The following is a 21,476-nucleotide window of genomic DNA, read 5'->3' on the forward strand; positions in this document are numbered from 1 at the left end:
ACAATTGGCCTCTAATTTTAGGAAGACCAGATGCAGAAAGCCTGACTTAAGACCCTTGGGCATGATTTTTAGAAGTGCTGGGCACCCGCAAATCTAATTAAAGTCACAGGAAAATGCAGATTCTCAACACCTCTGAAAAATCAGACCCTAGCTAACGGTGTTTCTTTTAATGCTGCCCATAAATACAGCTGTGAACATTTATGGCTCATGATAACGAAGCATTAAGTAGCAATGCTTAGAGCTGTGCATACTTCCCTGAAAACACTGCCAATGAACCTTCCCCCACCTTAAACCTGCAATTGTTTAAGTATTCTAATTGTAGACTTCTACTGGGCAAGGATGCCTAATTACACCACATTATGATGGTTTCATGATGTGAACACACTAAAATCAAGCCACCAAACTCTTTTTCACAAATAACCCATGCAAACACAGCCAGTTGAAAGGTTAGTGCACTAGAAGCTTGATACTGCTTTCATTTAAGTCCACTGTAAGCACTGCCATTGATTTCAAGTGAAAAAGCATTGGGTTCTAACTAAATGAACCACTTATCCTACAGCTTAATGTGTTTTAATGAAGATTGCCTATTTCTTCTTGCTTTGTTTCTCAGAAGCCTTTCACATTTACGAACTCATAATATTATGTGGCTTTGCCTGGATCTTCACTGAATTGGGGATTTCCACTTTGCATCTGCCTATTACAGAAACACATCCTGAAACTATATAGGAAAGGAGCATTGAAAAGTTTGCCTTACCATTGCACAGAACGTCTCGGGAGGATCTCCACATGTTATATCAGGGGGATCCAGGGTCACTTTCACATATTTGATCATGTCTCTGGCTTCTGGCTGACAGGCCATGTAATCCCAAATTTTGCCTTCTTCAGTGTAAATCTGAGTCTTACACACGTCATAATGTCCCCACACTGAAGGATAATGCTGCATCACTGAAGATACAGTAACCCAAAGGGCATGAAGTGACAGGAATCTTGACAAATACATCTCTAAATCCTTTGAAATTGCCTTGATAATTATAACCAGTATTGATTTAAGGACAGTCTATAGATTATAAATATATGTACATGTATATTTATGTATGTATCTTATAAAAGAGGTTCCACAACTGAACGTGAAACGTTAGAATATGGTACTTGCTTTACTAAGTTGAAGACTTTGGTAGAAGCCTAACATATTCAAAACAACAGCTTTTCACTGAAATCTGAAGCTTGTCCTTGGTCTTATAATGTGTCTATCAGGACTTTTTGTAAAAGATGTCTGAGAGCAGATAATAATTTAGCAAAGTTGTAGGTCTTCACTTGTACTGTCGATAACCCCGAGTGATCCTCCGTGTTCAAAGCTCACAAGAGATACCCAGACGCACTGATAAATCAGCATCTGAAGCAAAAGGATGAGTGTCTACAGCCTGATGTCTGTTTCCCATCAATCATTCTTTTCTTCTGGCACCAACACCCTTTTAGAAACAATAAGAGTAAGAGTTATTGTCCAAGAATCAATGCATTATAAAATATATGATATGTTGACATTTTGGAGGTCTGATGCAATATAAAGCAAATTGATGTAATATAGATAACCTTTACAGTGGGTGCTTTGCTAGAATGAACAAACTACCAAAATCATTCACAGTGAAAAGTATTTCAACTTGAAGGATTTAACTCTTCTCTAACAAAGACAGATTTATAACATTTCAGGTGAGCTACAGGTTTTTGCTTTAAAAATGACATTTCCATCTTGGCAAAACCTGAAAGGCAAACAACAGAACTTAAACATTTCTCATATTTTATAACCAATGAGGTGGGGGAAACCTAAACCGCCAAGGAGATCAGCAGAGCGGATCTTTTATTACAGTGACAAAGATGACAACTACCGTTGTGTGCTTTTTGTCTCTTGGAACGAGGACCTCAGAGAGCTCAAAATGCCCCATATGCTTCTATGCTTTTGTTAGCTTAATAAGAGAGTTATTAGGAGCACACATCTGTCTGTTTGGATTTTCTCATTAGTACTGGAAAAGCTTTGCTCCTTTTTTTAAAATTGCAGTTAATGATAAAGATAACAACTGGCTCACCTGTAGCTTATTATATTAACAATTTCCCTTTCAACATTGGTCCCATGTTTTCTTAATTATTTTAACATATCTACCTCTTGTTTATTTCTGTAACAGAAATACCCTCCAAACAGTTCTGTATGTTGTTGTAAGATGTAAAATACCAGGACATAAAATCATAAACCCTAAAAACAACATGATACAAATTCAAAAGTCATTTATATAGGTCAATGTAGTTTTCTCTAATTTTGCAGTCAATCCTGTTCCAATTGAAGATATTGGAAGTTTGGCCACTGACTTCAATGGGAATAGGATTAGCCCCTTTGTGAAAAGAAGGATGCATTCAACAACTACTGGACTTTTCAACTCTTTAGCTGACTCTTACAATCTAAACAACCTCTTAAATTTCATGTTTACAGACAACTATAAATCATAATGTTGCATAACTTAATTAATGTCTGTAGTCTAATATTCTAGTTAGTATGATGAATCTTCCTATGCCATAAAAATATGAAAGGTTCCATCACATACACCTTGTTTTAGAATACACATTTTCAAGAAAGAGCAAAAGTTGTCTTCAAAGCAATTTCACAAACGGGTTCACTATATTTAAATACTGCACCATCTTAAACTGAAATAAGCCACACACACTATGAAATGCCAACAGATGGCTGAAGTGTGTTTCCATAGCAAAGTAATTTACAATAATTGCCTTATGGACGCAAGTGCAATTTTTCATTATATTCATTTCATAAAATGTTATCATAGAGCAGTGATTTGTGATGTATTCTATTGGAAAGTGTGTTGAATATCTGAATTTTTATGTAACAATAATTAGCTATTTGCCTAAATACATGTAAACTTCAAGTCTGAATTTGCTACAAAACCAGAAACTTCAGATACTTTACAAAAATTAAATACATTTTAAATCAGATCATTAACCATTACCACGGCTTTTTTTAACAACCGTCCATTATTCCTGTTTTCATTGGCAATTCTTAACTTGTTATTTTGGAATTAATTACAGAAAAAAAAAACAGCTCAAATACAAAGGTCAACATCTATAAGTAAGGAATTGACCTGAAAAAAACATTCTTTGTTTCTAAATAAAAACTTACAAAGTGTCTTAAATGATCATGACAAATCAGTGCATATTCAGTACTGAAGGATGAGAAAAACTATTTTGAGCTTGGGCAAAGCTGGTATAACTAGTGAGTGAATGTTATGTTACTGTATAGAAATAACAATTTACTGTGTTTAAACAGCCTTACAATTTAGCCTTTTTCATTTAGTCAGAACTATACTCTTTTTTTAATGCTTTCTTTGTTAGTTTTTCTTTTCCTCTATAACCTGCTGTCTCTGTCAATCTACAGATAAGTGGGACTAGATAGGGCTGTAAACAGATGTATTAACTGGAATTGAGAATATAGCTATTGTGAATGAAGGTGAAGCTAGCCGTTATCTCAACACCCACTGTGCTACAATGCTCACCATATAACCAATTCTCATTAAAGAAAGTCAGCCTCATAATGATGGTCATTACACAGAATTACAGACTATAACATTGATCAAATTTAGCGCACTGACAAGGAAAAAGTGCAGAGGAGTGCAACATATGTTAGAATTGGGAAGATATAGGACTGAGTGACGGACATTCCTGACAAGAAGCGGCCAATTACAGCTTAAATTTCTGGCACATAACCAGTTGTGATTAATAGTCTTCCATTATATTACAGATATATTATTAATGTATTAAAAATGTCAGGCTTTGGCAAGAACTAATATGGCATGGTTCACTTACTCTGCAGTATCTTCTTTTAATGAGCTCCCATTGACATAGAGAAAGATATTGACCAAAGCACATTAAATATCATATGCTATGGGTCACTGAGGCTTTTATAATAGAGCTACATGGTTTGTCTTTATTATATTTATGCCTGCAGTGTCGTTCATTATGTGCATTCTAGTTCCTGGTTGTCTATTCCCAAACATATCTAATTTTTAAAAAAATTACCTCGCAAAAATTATTTTAAAATTACATTTCCAAACTTTAAAACAATACCAACTGTAGCTCTAAACCACACGGCAAACTGTGGGTAATATAAACCAAATTTGTTTTCATGAATACACTTACATTTGGCCCTATGGAGTAAAATGCACCAAACATAATAACTGACGCATTTCTTGTGCCCAAATCCTCTGTACCATGTAGTCCTCTCTTCAGCAACTGACCACGCATTCTGCTGTGTTAAACTGAAACAATCCATAAGGTCTGACATACAGAGACTGACATCTTCACTGCCTGAAGGAAACGCAACTACAAACTACTGGAAAAATTGATTATGCTAGCTGTATTCAGTAAAATGGTGGCACATGGTATACTGGAGCTAATCTTTCTTGGCAATAACTGTATTAATTGTAGAACATTTAGGCCCTTGAATTTTCACATGTGCCTTAACTCCTGCCATCTGAAAAACAGCAGGCATTCCCTGGGCAACTGTGGAGCAACAATGCTTAAGTCCCTAATGTCTCTGCTTTCTTCCAAACCATTCCTCTGTATGTAAAGAAGTGGATATATACCACATATAATAAATTCATGTATACCTCTGTATCATCAATTCTACATGAAGAGCATTAGTTGACCAAGACTAAAATTGTCTGTAAAAGTGGCCTTACTCACATGAATTTGTTTCCAGGTGGCTACACTTGAATCAGTCCAGCCTCACACAGCATTTTAATTATGTAGTCTGCTCAGTTACCCTCCCCACTCCGCTCCCCACCCCAACTCCAGCCAAAAAGTATATTCCAGAAGTAATTAATTACGGTAAAAGAAGCTGTCAATTCTTATTAGGATATGGTAGTAAACACAGATCCTTGTAACTGTTTTGGTCACTGAATATTTCCCTCCTCCCACACACACTATGATAATTTTCTCATTATAAAAATTGTCACTAGCAGCTTAGCATTCACTGTGTTACAGAAGTCTCTTGGTGAGAACTTGCTGTACTTACATTATAGATTTTTTCCAAAAACTCAGTTATGCAGTGGATTTCATAAAATGGCAACTAGTGATCATTTCTTGTACAGACCATGAATTTGATAAACATACACATTTTTGCAGCACATGAATTAGAAAGAAAGGTGAATAATCAGTTATCTGATAACATATTCCAGTATCTGCTGGTGTAAGAAATAACATTTAGATGTATAAAAAAAACCTCAGTCAATGGCAGATGTGTATAATAGTAGGAATATATAAAATATTTTAAAGTGAAATCTATTGTAATTTTGCATCTACAATCAGAGTACATTAATATTTCCTAAAAAATACAAGTAAAGGTGATTTTTGGCTGCTTTGGTTATAATTTCTAAATTACTTTTTTCAAGATGAATAAAATATGGTGTATACCACAAGATACAACTGGTAACTGATATATATTTTCACTGTTACCACTTATGAAACTTGGCATACAGTGATATACTGACATACTGTGATATATTAAATCTGAGCATTTCATAAATGCAGTTATTCATCCATGCAAATTAAATATGTTCATGTGTTTAATTATATTACATCCTATCTTTGATTAAATGTAGTACCTTCTGAAAAATTCGTAGGATATTTCAAATTCAGTACTAATACTAGAAGAACTTCACATTCTTTTTCTATTAAATAGTTAAATAAATTTGACGAAAATGGAAAGATTTTCTTCTCTCTTTTAGGAGAAAGGAGTAATAAGACTTCTGAGATCTATTAACAGAAGACAACAGAATATGAAGTTCTACAAATAAAACTAGGGATTCTGAAATACCCTACAAAATTTTAGGTTGCCCGAAATCTTTCTTTGTCCTGTAAAATAGCACATGAACATTACCACTTACACTGTATCACCAACATTCAGCATGGAATGAAAATACTTCAAAAACTTTCATTTAAAAGGCTTCATTTTTAACTGCTGTAAGTTTTTAATATAAAACCTTTGTAATTTTTTAACCATCTCTTATTGGTTAAGTCAACTTTGAAGCACAAATTGCATTGTTTTGCAATTGTTATGCACTTAAGATGATCAAAATGGTTTACAGAAATAAGATTCCTAACAGAAAAAGTAACAGGCTCTTGTCAAAAACTACTCACAGATCATCTATTGTGTAGTGATAGTAAAGTCTTCAGATTGTGGCGTGAACTCAATATAACTTTCTGAAGCTGCTAAAATTATATTAAGGACTTAACATTGGAAAAAAACAAACAAAACTAAAAGGACCCGGATTTTGTTTTGTGCTGTTGCCAAATTCTGTACCTCTAATCAGAAAGTTGGTTCCACTCCTTAGCAATGCCACCGTGGTGCATGGCAGATGACAAGGAACAGGAAAGATCAGGCTACTGCCATTAATTGGTGAAAAATGTCAGGGAAACATCCTTTAAAGCACCAACAGTCATCTTTGATTTTTTTCCATTTAGACTAAAAAAATGTGAAGTCTTACCTAGGCCACAGCGTCTAAACGTTGGGCTGCATCATGCTTGAGGCAAAACTGTAAATTGCTCCCTCTTTAAAAGCATCTGTACCAATTATTTAATTCACTTCCTCTTTTCACATCTTTGCAAAAATTAGGCTGAATCTTAGTGCACAAAATATTGAAAAGCCTAATGCACAGCAATATAAATGTGTTCATTAAAGCCAACAAACATACAAACTTTAGGAGAGAATACAGGACCATTCATTTTATTGGTCTCAGCTATTCAGCATGTAGTAAATCATTTGGTTTTTGTCTGAATGATTTTTCATTTATTTTTTGAATGATTATGTAAACTGCTTGTAATTTCTGATACGAAGCAGGGAATTATTCCTAGTTGAATAAGTGAACTGTCAGTTCCATGGGGATTGGGGTTATTCTACAAACCATCAATTCCATCCTTTTTTATTGGATTTCTGATAATATTTTTCTGCAGAAAAATCTTTATTCATAGACTGCAAACTGTTTGAAGCAAATGACCCCCTTTTGGCAGAATCCTTCTGAATTCACTTCAAAAACTCTTTCATTCCTTCCATTGCCAGTTTGTTGGCTCTTATTTAATACTCTTTTCATTTTAAAAAATAGGAAGTAGTTATAACCAATCATTTCCACAGTTCTGTAAAATCCTGATGTGATTCAGGGTTTTGGTTTTTCTTTTTTTTGCTTCCCTGTTTGAAGTTAATGCCCTTTATCTTTTTTTTTTAAGTGCACAGCTGATTTCCATGCCGGGAAACTGATGAGAACAGATTGCAGTTTTGTAAGTGAACCAAAATGTAATTCGATGTTTGAGGTAGGAGGGTAGCCCATTTGGAAAACAATCCACAGAGGAGTTTCAATGGCGTGACAATGTATCAGAAATAGATTAATCGACTTGTAGGTTGGGGGAAGGGGCGGGACCAATACCTGTGTCTATAGGTGCCCATTCAGGATGCAAAAACAAACAGAGCAATCGCCTGCTCTTTTAACAAAAATGCCTTTGAAATACGCGCTAGTAATTTTCCTCCCTGTGTAAAGCACAGGGGCAATGTGCTTGGAAACCCGGCACAGAAATTTGCTCCCCAGCGAGGAGCTCACAGCAACAGCAGAGGGCGCAGTTTCTATTTGTATAGAAATTCCACCCCCCACCCTCCTGCTAAATCTCTTAATTGGCTACGTGGGGTCCAATAAAATGGCAATAGCTCCACCTGATCCATGTAGATCTGTACCGACGGGGAGACCCATAGCGGTATTCAAACTAAACCCCCAGAGAGGCAGAATTACCACTGCATGCAATTCTCCCTACATACCCATCTCCCATCCGCTAAGAGCAAACCCAGGGACACATACCACTCCACCATCCCCCGGCCGATACCAGCCCTCTGCCCAGCTCACCGCGCGGGGGGCGGGATTCCCACAGCCCAGCTTCCAAGCCCCAGCGTGTGCAGCCACCGCGCCAGCACCCAGGGGCTGCGGGCAGCCAAGTTTTTCAAAGCCAAGTCCAGCTTGCCCAGCCCCAACTCTTCCCCCCAGCCAGCCACGCCAAACGCTCCCGAGGGGCTGGGCAGAGTTCCTCTCCCGCCCGCAGCCATGGCTCCTGCCCGCCGGTTTCACCGGGCTGGCAGGCAGCAGCGGCTCGCTAGCGAGGCAGGGAAGAAGGAGCCGTACTCACCATGTGGAGCAATCCCTCTCGTTAGAGCGGGGAGGAGAGAGGAGACCGCGCTGCCTGGGACCTTCCCAGCCTCATCCCCCTCCGGCAGCGGGAGCATGGGAGCCAGGGGCGCACGGGTGGGAGGCTGCTCCGCCCGCTGTGCCCCGTCCCCCGGTCGTGGGGAGCCTGGCAGGCGTGTGCCGCACGCCCAACAAAAGTTCCTGGTGACGCCGAAGAGTTCAAGGGCTGGAGAAGAGCAGCCCCCGCCAGCCGGCAGGTCGGAGCCCCCTTCTCCGCCCCTGCCCCGGGACCTGTAGACTGCCCTGGAGCTGCCCCGCGGAGCTGGCTCCGGGGCGAAGGGGGAGGAACTCCTCCGGCTCCACTGCAAAGCTCGGCGACCAGCAGATCAGAGAAGGGGAGCCAGGACCGACGCTCCCCCTGGAACAAGTCAGCAGCAGCCGCTCAGGGTTGCCTGCCAGCCCCGCTGCACCGCCGGGTCTCCCGTCTGCCCGAGCCACTTCTTTGCCTTAAACTTTTACTGGGGCTCCGGGAAGGTGCAGGACGTTCCCTGGCTCTCCGCGACAAGACGCGCTGCGAAGGCTGCGCTCCTGGCTGGCCCCAGCTTTCGTTTTATTTTAGATGAAGCCGTGGAAGGTACTTGGAGGGGACATAAATCACGACAATTAGCACTGGCGCCGAGAAGATCCTCTCCTACCAGTTTCGCCGAAGCTTCCTCCGCGCATTCCTCTGCTCAAGTCAGAAGTATCACTGCATACAGCGTTGATGGCAGGGAGATGAGACACATGGAAAGTCCATCCGATGAAATATACATGCCAGCGATTCTTCTGGATTGGAAATCTCCCGTGGGTCCCCCCCTCAGCGCTCGTGCTGACCCTGCACTGCAAAAGGAGCTCTCAAACTTAAGGGCAGGACACTATTAAGGGGAATGAAACCTCAGAGAGGTGGCAGGGACGTTTCACTTAAAAGCAATCTTCTCCTGCAACTGCCAGCAAGTAGAGGGATTGCAAACCTTATACCACCTCCAGACCTGAGCGCGCCGAGCGGTCCTAAAGCCGTTTAGATCTCCATCTCTCTCTCCCGCATCTCCACACTTGCCACTTGCACAAGTCCCTTATTAACTCATGACACCGATTATCTCTCCTGCTGCATTCCCCCCTTGCACCTCCCTTTTTGTTCCTTAGAAAAAGCCTTTAAGATCTTGGGCTTAAACGACACCAGAGCCTCAGCCTTCAATTAGAAACGGACTGAAGGGTCAGGGTACAAGTTGGATCTTGCCAATTTTTGGCCCAGCCTTCCAAATTCCACCCCTTAAATGAAGAACAAGCCTAGCTGTTCCAATTGCAACAAATACCCCAGACCCTGAGACATCCCACCTCAGTTGCATTGCCAAACTCTGGATCCATCAGGTGGGTCCTGCTGGATCCTGGCAGTTTATAACCCCATCTACCCAAGTTTCATGCCTGAACAAAAAACATGTTTAGCTGTTATTAGTGCATCTTAAAAACACAGACCCTGAAGCTCACCAGTACAACAGTACCACAAAACTCAGGTTCAGCATCTGGATCCTGGCAAAATTTGGTCATAAAACAAGACATTGAAGGACCACAAAACATCCTGGTACAAGAAAGGCAGAAAAACTATGATTTGGCACCCATCACCTTTTACTGGGTCTGCGTACTCTCCAGTTTTACCACCTACATTTAGGTCATTTGCAGCTTCTCCTAATCTATCAACATAATCCAGCTCCCAACCCACACCCATCCCTACATCTGGCAACTGAATCTGGCTGATTCCAAGAGCCAGACTGGAGGTCTGTTACATATGGAACTCTCAAGAATTGGACCTTTTCTGGCATAACAGGAGCAGCTAAACATTCTCTATTTGGGCAAGGACCCAGCAGGGCTTCAAGACTTTTTGTGAAGGAGTCAGGAAGAGCCCTACTGCAGCTAGAATGGTTGCATTTTTCCTTATTTAAAGCATCAGCTGAAGGCAAACCTGAGGCTGCATAAAGTATAGTTCTTTGTTAAAATCGCATGCAAGTTGTGATTGCGATAGGACAGCAGGTGAAATCCAGAGATTTGGACTCATTTTCCCTTTGAGTTTTTATATTTGTTAGAACTAGAAGCTCAAACTAAATGTGACTGAAGACCCACAATCAAAAAGAAAATGTTTGCATAAACAACAGTGAAACAAAACTGCTGAGTTTCACACAGCTCCATTGTGAATAGTGCCTAACACAATGACCATATCTACTGAGACTGTGGAACTCATTGCCACAAGACATCAACACCAGAGTTTAGCAGGATTCAAAAGAAGATGAGACGTTTATATATGGATAGCAAGAAAATACCCGGAGTTCTAACAAAAAATATGGGGGGAAAACCTAACCCCCCTAAAAGCTTTGGGCGTATATAAATGTGCAAACTTTAGGGCTTAAACCAACTTCTAATTATAGGGGGATAGGATGAAACTTCCCTGCAGATTAGGTTATCTCATAATTGCCCACAGTAGGGTTTCTTACATCTTGCTCTGAAGCCTTTGGTACTGGCTACTGTCAGACAGGATACAGTAGAACCTCAGAGTTATAAACACCAGGGTTACAAACTGACCAGTCAATCACACACCACGTTTGGAACTGGAAGTACACAATCAGACTGCAGCAGAGACAACAATAAAAACAAAAAAGCAAATACACTACTATTAACAAACTACTAAAAATAAAGGGAAAGCAGAATTTTCCTTCTGCAGAGTCAAGTTTCAAAGCTGTATTAAACCAATGTTCAGTTGTAAACTTTTGAAAGAATAACCATAATGTTCTGTTCAGAATTACGAACATTCCAAAGCTACAGCCTCCATTCCCGAGGTGTTCATCACTCTTAGGTTTTACTGTACTGAACTAATTAGACCACTGGCCTGACCTAGTATGGCACTTTTAGTAGGGTATTTATCCACGGCAATGACCTAACTGCAACAACACAAACCTTGAGTACAGAAGCACTATCCCAGTTTGCAAACCTTTCAGGGAAACTAGGCTGAGTTTGGAATTTGTAACAAAACCCTAATCAAGTTTTGCATGATTTCAGGCTGTGTTGTGGCCATTGCACACATCTCTAAATGTCATCCATTATGAATCTCCCATTACCTGAGCTATCCTGTGTCTTTGTCACAAAGGAAACTGTAAAGGCATTGTATTTGTGGTATTCCCTGTGTCCAGTTACCTACAACTCTCCCAGTGGGATGGAGCCAAGAGAGTTACTGTGCCTGAAAGTATTTAGGGACACTGGGAATTTTGTTGTCTGAAAGATAGCATTTAAATCTATCAGTATTTGAAGCCCAAAGCTCCATGAAAGAATTAGACATGGTGTGCCAGTCCTCCTTCACACTGGAGGAGGGATGATGCCCGACTGGCCCACTGCATGATGGCAACTGTTGCATACATTTTGGGCTTGATCTGCCCCTCCCCCACACTGTGCAACCTCAACATCCACAGAAATCAATGAGAACTGAGAGCACTCAGCACTTTATAGGAGGTGTGAGCAGCTTAGAGGGGCAAGCCCTTTGTTGGAAGAATGGCTCAGGTCCTAGGGTCCTTTATGCAGTGCAACTTTCTACTCCACACCCTGCTTTGCACACGCAATTCCACTGCATTGAGCACACGCTGCTAACTCTCCAACTGGCAGCTGAAATAGACTTTTTTGAATAAAGTAGCAGACAGACTGTGTGCGAGAGAGCAGGAGGATGGTTGCTAACCTTTCCCCCCCCCCCCCCACTCCACAACCACCCAGCTATAGTTGAGGCAAAGGGTACAAATCTCCAAACAGAAGCAGATTTCCCCAAGGGCAGAGCTGGCCTGTCTGCTTTCTCATTGCTTTGCCCACAGTAGTTTAACCTCCAATACAGTCAATCAATCAGTGATGATTTGAATGTTGATCTGGACTTGCACCTTTACTACCTCCAGCTGCTTCATTTTTAGCTCCCAGTGGAAGAGGAATGTTTGAAAAATTGCACTGGAGATACGTGAGCAAAATCAAGAGGTTACTGCATTCAGTAGGAAAGGCACAAACCCCTAAAACTGTTCAGTGAAACAGCAGAACAGACAACACTCAAAAAGACATTTACCACTGCCACCACAGGGGCAGGGGACGGAAAGATATACCTCACCTCTGCCTGTGGAAACCTCCATCACACGGGTATGCTTTATAAAAAGTTTGCTCTGAGAAAGGATAGATGACAGAATGACAAATGCTGGAGGCCACAAGTGCCTTCTGTGGAATAGGGCTCCCATCTTTGCTACCATTGCCAGAGCTGACCAATGTTAACAATGCTGGGAAATTTTACTGGAAAAGGCACAGAGTGATATTGAAAGCCTTCTAGCCAATGTGTAGCTTAATCTATCTGACCAGCTGGGAGTATGGTATTGCACTGATGCACAATACATAAAGAACTACGCGAATCTGACATTTTACTCCTTCCTGTATTTTCATGCAGTTTGATAATGACTATTTCCCCTTAGGGGGAAGGAGATCTTTCCCAATCTTGTTTCAGGGATGAGAGTTTCTGTGTGCAGGACATCTTGGGGTGAGATCTCTACATTGGGTACGTACAAACCCCAAGAAAGGCTGTCTAATAAACCTTATTTTTCATTCCAGTCCCATTGTTTCTCATTGGGACAGCATGGAACATTATTATTGATTTCTAGGGTTTGGATAGAAAATGAACCATTTCAGACCTATTGGAAGGAATGATTTTTATTCTTATGCAGTTCACTGGAGAATAAGGTCCAAGGAATTCCATAAATTAAACTTTTAGAGAAATGGAGAAATCAAGCTCAGTGTACAAAGGGTTAATATTAAGTATCAAATTTTTGATCCAAAAAGACATATAAAGATTTGGTTTCTACTCCCAGAATATTAATGAAAAAGTGTCTTATTCTAATAATAAACACTGGAACCCTGCAGTGTCCAGTTACAAACACATGACACTATGTACAAAGACTTGACAATTTTTCAGATTTTGCTTTAGCAGTTTGTTTTCCAGTGAATGTTAACATTTTCTGTATGTATTGCAACAATTAATAAAATGCCACATGCCTATAACTGCAAAATCAAATCCCAAATATACATACATGTGTCTTCTAAAGTGGCATTCCTGTACTATACTTGACCTAAGCAAAGTGGTAGCGTGTATGCTATTTTCTATCTGGGGTGGTTTGGTGTCTCATCTCACCACAGATAGAAAACAGAATACATGCGACCACTTTGTTTAACTCATGTGTAGTATAGGAATGCCACTTTCAATGGGGAGCATGGATCAGCGTTCACATCATACTCCCCATCAGTACCCGACCAAAGCCAGGGAAGCTAATGATCCAACCAGCAGACCAGATTCTGTGATGAACCCTGGTGCCACCTGACGCAAGTTGCGCATATATTAAGAAGAAGGTGTCTCAACAAATATTCCATTAATCTGTTTTTCTTTTAAAAGAGAGAATTCACCCTTCAATTCATCTTTAAAAAAAACTCCAAAACAGTCAACCATCATTTAAAAAAAAAAAAAGATCATGCTTGGAACCCAATCTTTGTAACTAAAAACAGGATATAAATCGAGGGATTGTAGCCCATACTGTGCACCTGCATAGAGGAGTAAAGAGATATAAGACAATCCTTTGTCTACTGGGCCACGTATCTGCTAGGTGGGGAAGAAACAGCCTCCACAGAGCCTCACCTCACTTCCTGGACAGGTTGGTGGGAAGTGGACAAGTAGTGGCTCCGTCCTTCCCATGCGCAGGCCCAACTGTACCAGGGATGAATGGTATTATGCTATGTGCAGGGCTTATCCTTCCCTTCTCTGGAATTAGGGGCAATCAGGAAGCAGACAGACAATCTGCTTTCCAGTCTGCTGCTAGGTAAATGCAATTCTGTGCTGCCTCATATACGGAGGTTGTGCCAAACCACAGTCTACCTTATTATTTTGAAAGAGAAAAAAGTTCTTAGTTGATGAAACTTCGATCTTTCACCCAGGTGGCTTTCTTCTGAGTCTACATTTCTAATACTATTTATTGCTCTATTTTAGTAATTATTTATATAATTATATACACTACACACATTATTTTTAACCCTAATATGAAAGGCAACACAAGAATAAAGGAAAATAACCCTGCTAAAGATATCCAATGATTTAACTCCATTTCAACATGCTTGTGCCTGATGGGACAGAAACACTCTATGGCCTCGTCTACACTAAAAATATTTTACTGGTCTAGTTCTTTGGGTATACCTATACCAGCAGAGCCCACCAATGTAGATGCAGCTTATGCTGACAGAAGGCATTTTTCTGCTGGCACAGTAGCACCACTTCCCCAAACTACATTGGCGATACTGATAGAAGCACTCATCTTGGCCTAATTTTCTTTTTACTTTTAGCAAAAATGGCTCAGCCATTTCTTAGAACAAGGTTAGGGGAAAATACATTGTTTTCCCATGTTAAAAAATTCTTAAAACTGTACAGTCGAGAAACTAGCACTTCCATGCTTTGGAGCATCCTTTGACATTTGGCGGGTGTTTGCCCTAGCATCTGGGATGTACCTTTTCCTTATCAGCCGTGGCTGGACCATGGTTTAACTTCAGTTTCTGAAACAGAGCGGACTGCAGTTTTTTTCTGTCTACATCTGCAGCTAAACTATGCTCAGCCCCAGTTCAGCTGCACAAATCACTGAAATCTGTTGTTGCCAATGGATCATCTTTCTAGCGTAGACCAAGCCTATGACTACTGAAAAACTAGTGAAATAGTGACATTACAAGAGACATGAAACCTGAACTGCTGAAAGAGAAAGGGATTTTTAACTGTTAAAAAAAAAATCAAGCAAAAACCAGTTTTAATTACTATCTATTTAACAGAAATGAATGTTTTGGATAAAGGATGTCTTTGTTAAAGATTCCACTTCCTTATCCCTTTCAATTAAGATATAAGTGCTAAGAAATGCTCGAGAACCCCATACAGTTCCCCAACAAAACTAGGAAAGGCTTGACATTCCTAAGGTAAAACCCCACTAAAAACAAAACCTTTCCTGGCCTTCTTTATGCATCCTAAAAGCGCACCGGCCCAATTTTCCATGCTATATTTAAGCGATGCACGTGGACCAAAACCTGTTAATTGAGAGAAAACATGGTTTGACAGCAAGGATGGTCTTGTGGTTAAGGCACTGGACTGATCATCAAGAGATCTTGATTCACCCATTGCTTACAGTCACAGGCATGCTGTCTGACCTTGGCCAAGTCACATGAGGGAAGATTGTGAAAGACCTTAAGTGCCTCTTTTGAAAATCTCCTCATTAGTCTCCTTGTGCCCCAATTCACCAGTTGCAAAATAGAGGGGACAATATTTCTGTTCTCTAATCTTGTGTGTCTTGTCTATTTAGCCACTAATTTTGCACTGAGCTTCATTCTATCAGACCTCTGTACCTGTGTGGCACCTCACTGAAGTTAATGGGGCTCCAAGAGCAGTGCAGTACAGATTTGGGACCTCACATTGTCATAGAGATTATCCACATTTTTCACACAAAAAGTTGTTGTTGTTGTTTTTTAAAATGGCCTTTTTAAAAAACAAATTTTTTGTGAATAATTGTCATCTTTAGTGAAATTCTGTTTTTGTGATATTTTCCATGGACTTTCCTATTCAACATTTTATCAACATAACCAAAATCTTTTTTTAACATTATTTAAATTTTTCATTTACTGAAAAAATAATTTTCAGAAAAAATGTGTTTTTCTAATCAAGTTTTCAATAATGATTTTGATAAAAATTCAACAACATATTGATAAATATTTTGACTAAAAGTATTGTGATTTTTTTCCCAAAAACCAGAAAATGGATCAGTTTTGAACCCTGCAAAAGAAAGTTTCAATCTTTTGAAATATTTTGTGAAATTATTTTTCAACCAGCTCTAACTGCAAGTTCGTTAGGGTGCAGATTGTCTCTTATTATGTGTTTGTACACTGCCTAGTACAATGAGATTCTGATCTAAATTGGAGCATCTAAGTGCTACTGTAATATACATAATAAGTAACAGTAATTGAACAGATCCCTCTGTCACCTGGTGTCTTTTGAGTGTAAATGGCATCCACAGCATCTTTCCTTATTCTAATTAGCACTTTTCAGTTAAAATGTCCTAAACTTACTTTATCATACTGATAGCTAGCTAAAAACCAAGAATTTAACTGCCAAGTCAAACTCAGTAAAATTGGAATATAATAAGATTTGCATTTCCCATTTCTTTTTAAGAATTCTTTAAAAACATTTATGTTATGTATGGAAAGAATTAAAAGCAGAAGTGGACCTAGTAATGTTGGGTATTTACACATGCACAGGACATGGACATAACTTGATAGTAACAGATCTTTATTTGAATCAGATCATACTTTTAACATAAAATTTAAAAAAATGTTTTTCGTTGTTCTATTTGTGATAAATTGTTTTTCTTTCATTAAAAAAACTCAGTGTCACCAGTGGGTTATAACACCATGGTAGGGTGGGATAAGAACATCAGAAGAATCAGTGGAAGCCACTATTTGAAATAGTTTTACTCAATAAATAAATAAATTTAGTAGTAGAGAGGCTGGATTAAGAAGAGAGGTTTTGTTAATTTCTGAGAGGGGTTATGGAATTGCTTTAGACAGAAATACATAATACTCATTTAGCTTTTGTAGGTCTGCATAATATTTTGTCAATTAACCATTATTTTTGATTTGTGATATACCATTACAAACCAGTAAAGGGCAGCACTAACCAACTGTTTTAAGTCACTAAAAAAAAAAAAATGATTGTTTTCAAGTTTTAAATAATGTATACATCTATAGTTTGACTGGATTTACAATTAATTTAGTGTCTTGCCATCTTAGTGCTGAATATCGATTTTAAGAGTCTTCTATAATCCTTAAACAGAAAAACTAAGGCTACAAATGAGCAGTTTAGTTATAATTAACTTTTGTTAAGGGCATTTCAGTTAGTGAGGAGTTGAAGCTCTCTTATTAAGACAGAGTGGTCACTTTAATTGCTTTATTAGATTATGCCATAAAATCTACATACTAAACCGTACAATGGTTTAGATAGGACAAAAAGAAAAGGAGTACTTGTGGTACCTTAGAGACTAACAAATTTATTTGAGCATAAGCTTTCGTGAGCAACAGCTCATGCTCAAATAAATTTATTAGTCTCTAAGGTGCTACAAGTACTCTTTTTCTTTTTGCGAATACAGACTAACACGGCTGCTACTCTGAAACCCGTCATTAGATAGGACAGTAACTCATAATCTGAAACATCTGAAGACTAAATGTGTTTGAAATGTTGCTGGTAATCTTTATTTGCAAATAAACTGGTAAATTAGATTAGTGTAATTGTCTTTGAGTCTAACTTGAAATAGCTTTTTTTTTTTTTTTTTTTTTTAGAAATAACATGACTTGTACGAACTAGACGTTGCATATACTGTAGAATACACACGTGCACTCTCGAACATGAATTACATTGTAAAGAATTTTCATTAGTCCTTCCATATTTTATTCAAGTTTGTAAATGATGTAAAGAATTGGCGTGAACTTTTTTAAAATGCTGTTTTCTTTACCCCGGTGTCTGAGAGGGAATAATGAATTAAATATACAGAATTGTGATAAGAAATATCTTTTGGAAGACAAAAAGTGGCTCTTCTTCCATGTAAATTTAATAAATTCTTTTAACACAGGCATATAAGAAAAGAGGCCCTTGGTTCTAACACAAGGAGGGCTGTTTTGTTTTGTTTGTAATTTTAGGTTCTTCATAATTAGCTGTATCTATTTAATTGTAAAAATAATAAATATGTACCATTCTAAAAATCAAAAACGTATCATTTGAAAGATTTGTCATGAGTGTAAAATGTTGAGATATAGAAGTCCTATTAGAGCCTTAAGTGCATATATGGGATAGTCCCCATATAAAAGACACATCAGGTATTAGATTGATACTGTATTACACTTGGCAGGAAAAAAAGCCAAGAAGAAGTGATCAAGTCTATGGCTGCTATCTACTTTCAAACTGCTTTCAGTAATATTACATTGTAGCACAGTTTCTTTTACAACCAACAATATTTTATTCTATCACTGGAAAAAAATGTTATTAGAGCTGAAGAACAAAAAGTTATTGTGGTTCTGTTCATGTATACTAAACACTCACACGCTTTCATTCTTACTTTCTCTTTTCATGTTGTCCTTTGTAGCTTTAGGAAACCCAACCATTCTGATGTAGAACCACATAGTCAGCATTGTCCCCAAATATGGAGAGTAAAAGATACAGCACCTCAGAACCCCACAGCCAGTTCTGACTCAAATAATTTCTACTAAGCCTTTGGATGGCACGCCACAGATTAGCATTTTAGACACATGATAAAAATTAGTGTAAAGCCCAACCACAAGTCAAGCCATTGCCTATTAATCCAAAACGTTCTACTTTAACCTCAGAAGTTCTGTCATATAACAGACTTATGAGTAATTATTATTATTATGTCTGTTGTGAACACAAGAAATACAGCATTCACTGCATACCCACTCTCCCACTGAAGTCAGTAGGAACTTTTGATACTTGGTGAATAAAAGCTTATTTTTTCTTACCTTTTATGTCTAAAACATTTAAATTAAAAGCGAGTTCACATCATGCAGTAAATTTGAACTTACAACTTTTTGCAGCAATATTTCTCAACTGATTTGCCCAATTTAGTATTTTCAGTGGTATTTCTGTAGTAGTTTTTTTCTGATTCTTTATTGGCATTTCCTTCTAGGAAGACCTAAAACCAGATTATAGCTCCTGAATCTGCAGCTAAGGTGACCCTCCACAAACAGATCTGCCACTGGCCAGGTAGGTGAAGGGCACCTGCATTTCCAGGAAGAAACTGTGGATCCAGGGAGCACAGGTCAGAGGGAAATGCATTAACCCATCCGAGTCCCTGGAAAATCCATATTAAAGTTATATAGCCTTAACATGAGGCTGTAGGGGCAGCTGCCAGTGGAGTATGCCTGGCAGTATGGGTCTAATGGAATTGCATTCCTCAGTCTTGGAGTATGAGCAGAGTCCCAAAAAGTGGCTCAGGCACATGAACTCTACACCATGGGGGGTCGGGGGACGGAAGATCCACAAGGTCTGTAGGCAGGCCCCTCCTCGCCTTAATTTATATGGAAAGCCAACCCCCCACCTCAGAAGAAGATTATGGGACAAGCTGAGAGGAATGGTGCTGATTTGGGTTTTCCCATGAGAATGGTTGATCTGGCCCTTTATTATTTTCTTTCCTCCTCCCCCCCCCCTTTTTTTTTTTTAAAAATACACACAGGGCCATGCATTTACTAGCCAAAAACATCAGGATTTCTAGCTTGCTTTAGTTTGTAAATCCAATATAACAGACTGCTGGGAATAAAAGTTATTAAAAAAGAAGCTAAAATGATGTTGTAATAAAAATATTTAATGAGTTGTGTATAATCTGTCAATAGTGGAGCGATGAATGGACACCTGGAATGACACTAACAGAGGTTAGATTTTCTCAGGCAGAAATGGCAAGGAAGTGCAACCAGCAGACTGCCTCATTACAGTATTCACTCATTTGAATGATACTAGAAATTTTCAGGTCACAGTATAAAACAAATTCTTTCTTAAGTGGCTCATGTGAAACTTTTCTCTCAAGTCCACAGGCATCTTCTCTATACAGAATACCAGCAAAATCTACAACAGAAATCTGCCATGCAGTATGGAGGAGAGGAGAAGTTTGCTTTAAAGGGTGAAATGTATCCCTCTCCATATAAAGCCATATTAAAAAGGGAAATATAGTGAGGATTAACATGGGGAAGCATCAACTCCCAAAAAGCATGGATAAACTATGGGATTTCACTCCAGCCTCATGTTGGGTTCTGTTCCAGCCTAGGATTTTCCCCAACATAATCCCTCCACAGGAATCCCTGACCACTGTCTTAGTGCAAGAGTGATCACCCCCATAAGAGGGTACAGATGGCTTGGAAGGACCTGCATGTTGCTTCTTTGCCAGTCCCTCTCACCTAATGCGAGAGTACTACATAGTTTTAATGGTGTGAAGGGCCTTCAGTGACCGTGTCAATTCCATGCTAGTGCCACAGTCAGTTACAAAGAGAGCAAAGTGCTCAGTTTCAAATGTGAACCATGGTAAACGTTCTTCTTGCAACAAATTATTTTAATTTAATCATGTGTTCAAACTTCATTTACATTCTAAACTACAGTCCAGTTCTTAACACATATTAGATCATGAAACTCATCCTTGGAGGAAGTAAAGGGGTAGTAGTTCTTTGGAAGGTTTAAAAGAAGTTCCTATAGAATTTCCCCAAGACTTGTGATATTAAATTAAAATGGTAACATTTTCTGACCCACTGATGGACAGATTATGGTCTGTGAAGGGAGTATTTGCAGATTCCCAAGCCAGAGAGACCATGTCAAAAATTCTAGAACGAGTAAACCAACAGAGACAATAAATGGAACTGAACTGAAGGTCCAGACTGGTATTTAAGTTTCATATTTATACTCTCACAGGAAAGATATTAGCCTGAAGTTTGATCAGTAATATGCAGAGATCTATTATTGTTATGTTATATCATTATTATTTATTTCCATTACATTAACAGTGTGGTACACTACCTGAATACATAGCTGAAAAGGCAATCTGAATTCCCATTACCTAAATTGTTCAAATCTCCTAGGGAACTTTCTGTTTTCTAAGGGCTTGGTTTCACTTCCACTGACCATGAGTGATGGATTGGGTCCCAAGAGACTAGAATTTAAAATTGCTATCTTCTTTGCCAGGACTGTGACAGACTTAGAAACAACAAAGAGTCCTGAGAGCTCCGTTTTCTAGATATGCAACTCTCAAGTGCTTTCAAGAGTAGTTTCTGTGGTTGAGGAATTACTTTGCCAAGCCTGAGTTCTTTGCTTTCCTGCCACAATGTCACCACAAGGGTTAAACTTGAAGCTCAGATTGCCCACAGCTCTGAGGAAGTGTGTGTAAGCAACCAGGGGGCTGGGGAGGCCTCAGACACCAATTTCAGGGCCTAAGATGGCTTGGTGGCAGCACCCCACCTTCCAAAGAGGAATGTCAGACAGGAAGCCTGAGCCCTAGAGTGTGCCATGTAAACCCAGAACTAGAAATGTGACTCAATTCCATCTAGGCATAATTGGTATGGAAGCATATGGGGTCAGTGACTGGGTCCACCTGTAGCAGACCA

At 39.1% G+C, this 21,476-nt stretch overlaps 1 protein-coding gene across 8 annotated transcripts in view; it reads right to left on the reverse strand.

Annotated features, from left to right (window-relative positions):
* Positions 1 to 9,224, reverse strand: part of NTNG1 (netrin G1) — a 200,242-nt gene extending 191,018 nt beyond the window's left edge. For 6 of the 8 annotated variants that reach the window (XM_074961225.1, XM_074961226.1, XM_074961224.1 and 3 more), the window contains exons 1-2: positions 8,221 to 9,223; positions 755 to 1,469 (exon numbers count right to left, since the gene is read on the reverse strand). In XM_074961225.1, the coding sequence (XP_074817326.1) occupies positions 755 to 1,000 (246 nt within the window). In that variant the 5' untranslated portion in view covers positions 1,001 to 1,469; positions 8,221 to 9,223. Of the gene's footprint in view, positions 1 to 754; positions 1,470 to 8,220 lie in introns of all 8 variants that reach the window. The other 2 variants (XM_074961223.1, XM_074961231.1) reach the window with 1 other exon arrangement.
* Positions 9,225 to 21,476: the final 12,252 nt, after the last annotated feature.

This window comes from Natator depressus, chromosome 8, assembly GCF_965152275.1.
Source record: "Natator depressus isolate rNatDep1 chromosome 8, rNatDep2.hap1, whole genome shotgun sequence".
NCBI lineage: Eukaryota > Metazoa > Chordata > Testudines > Cheloniidae > Natator > Natator depressus.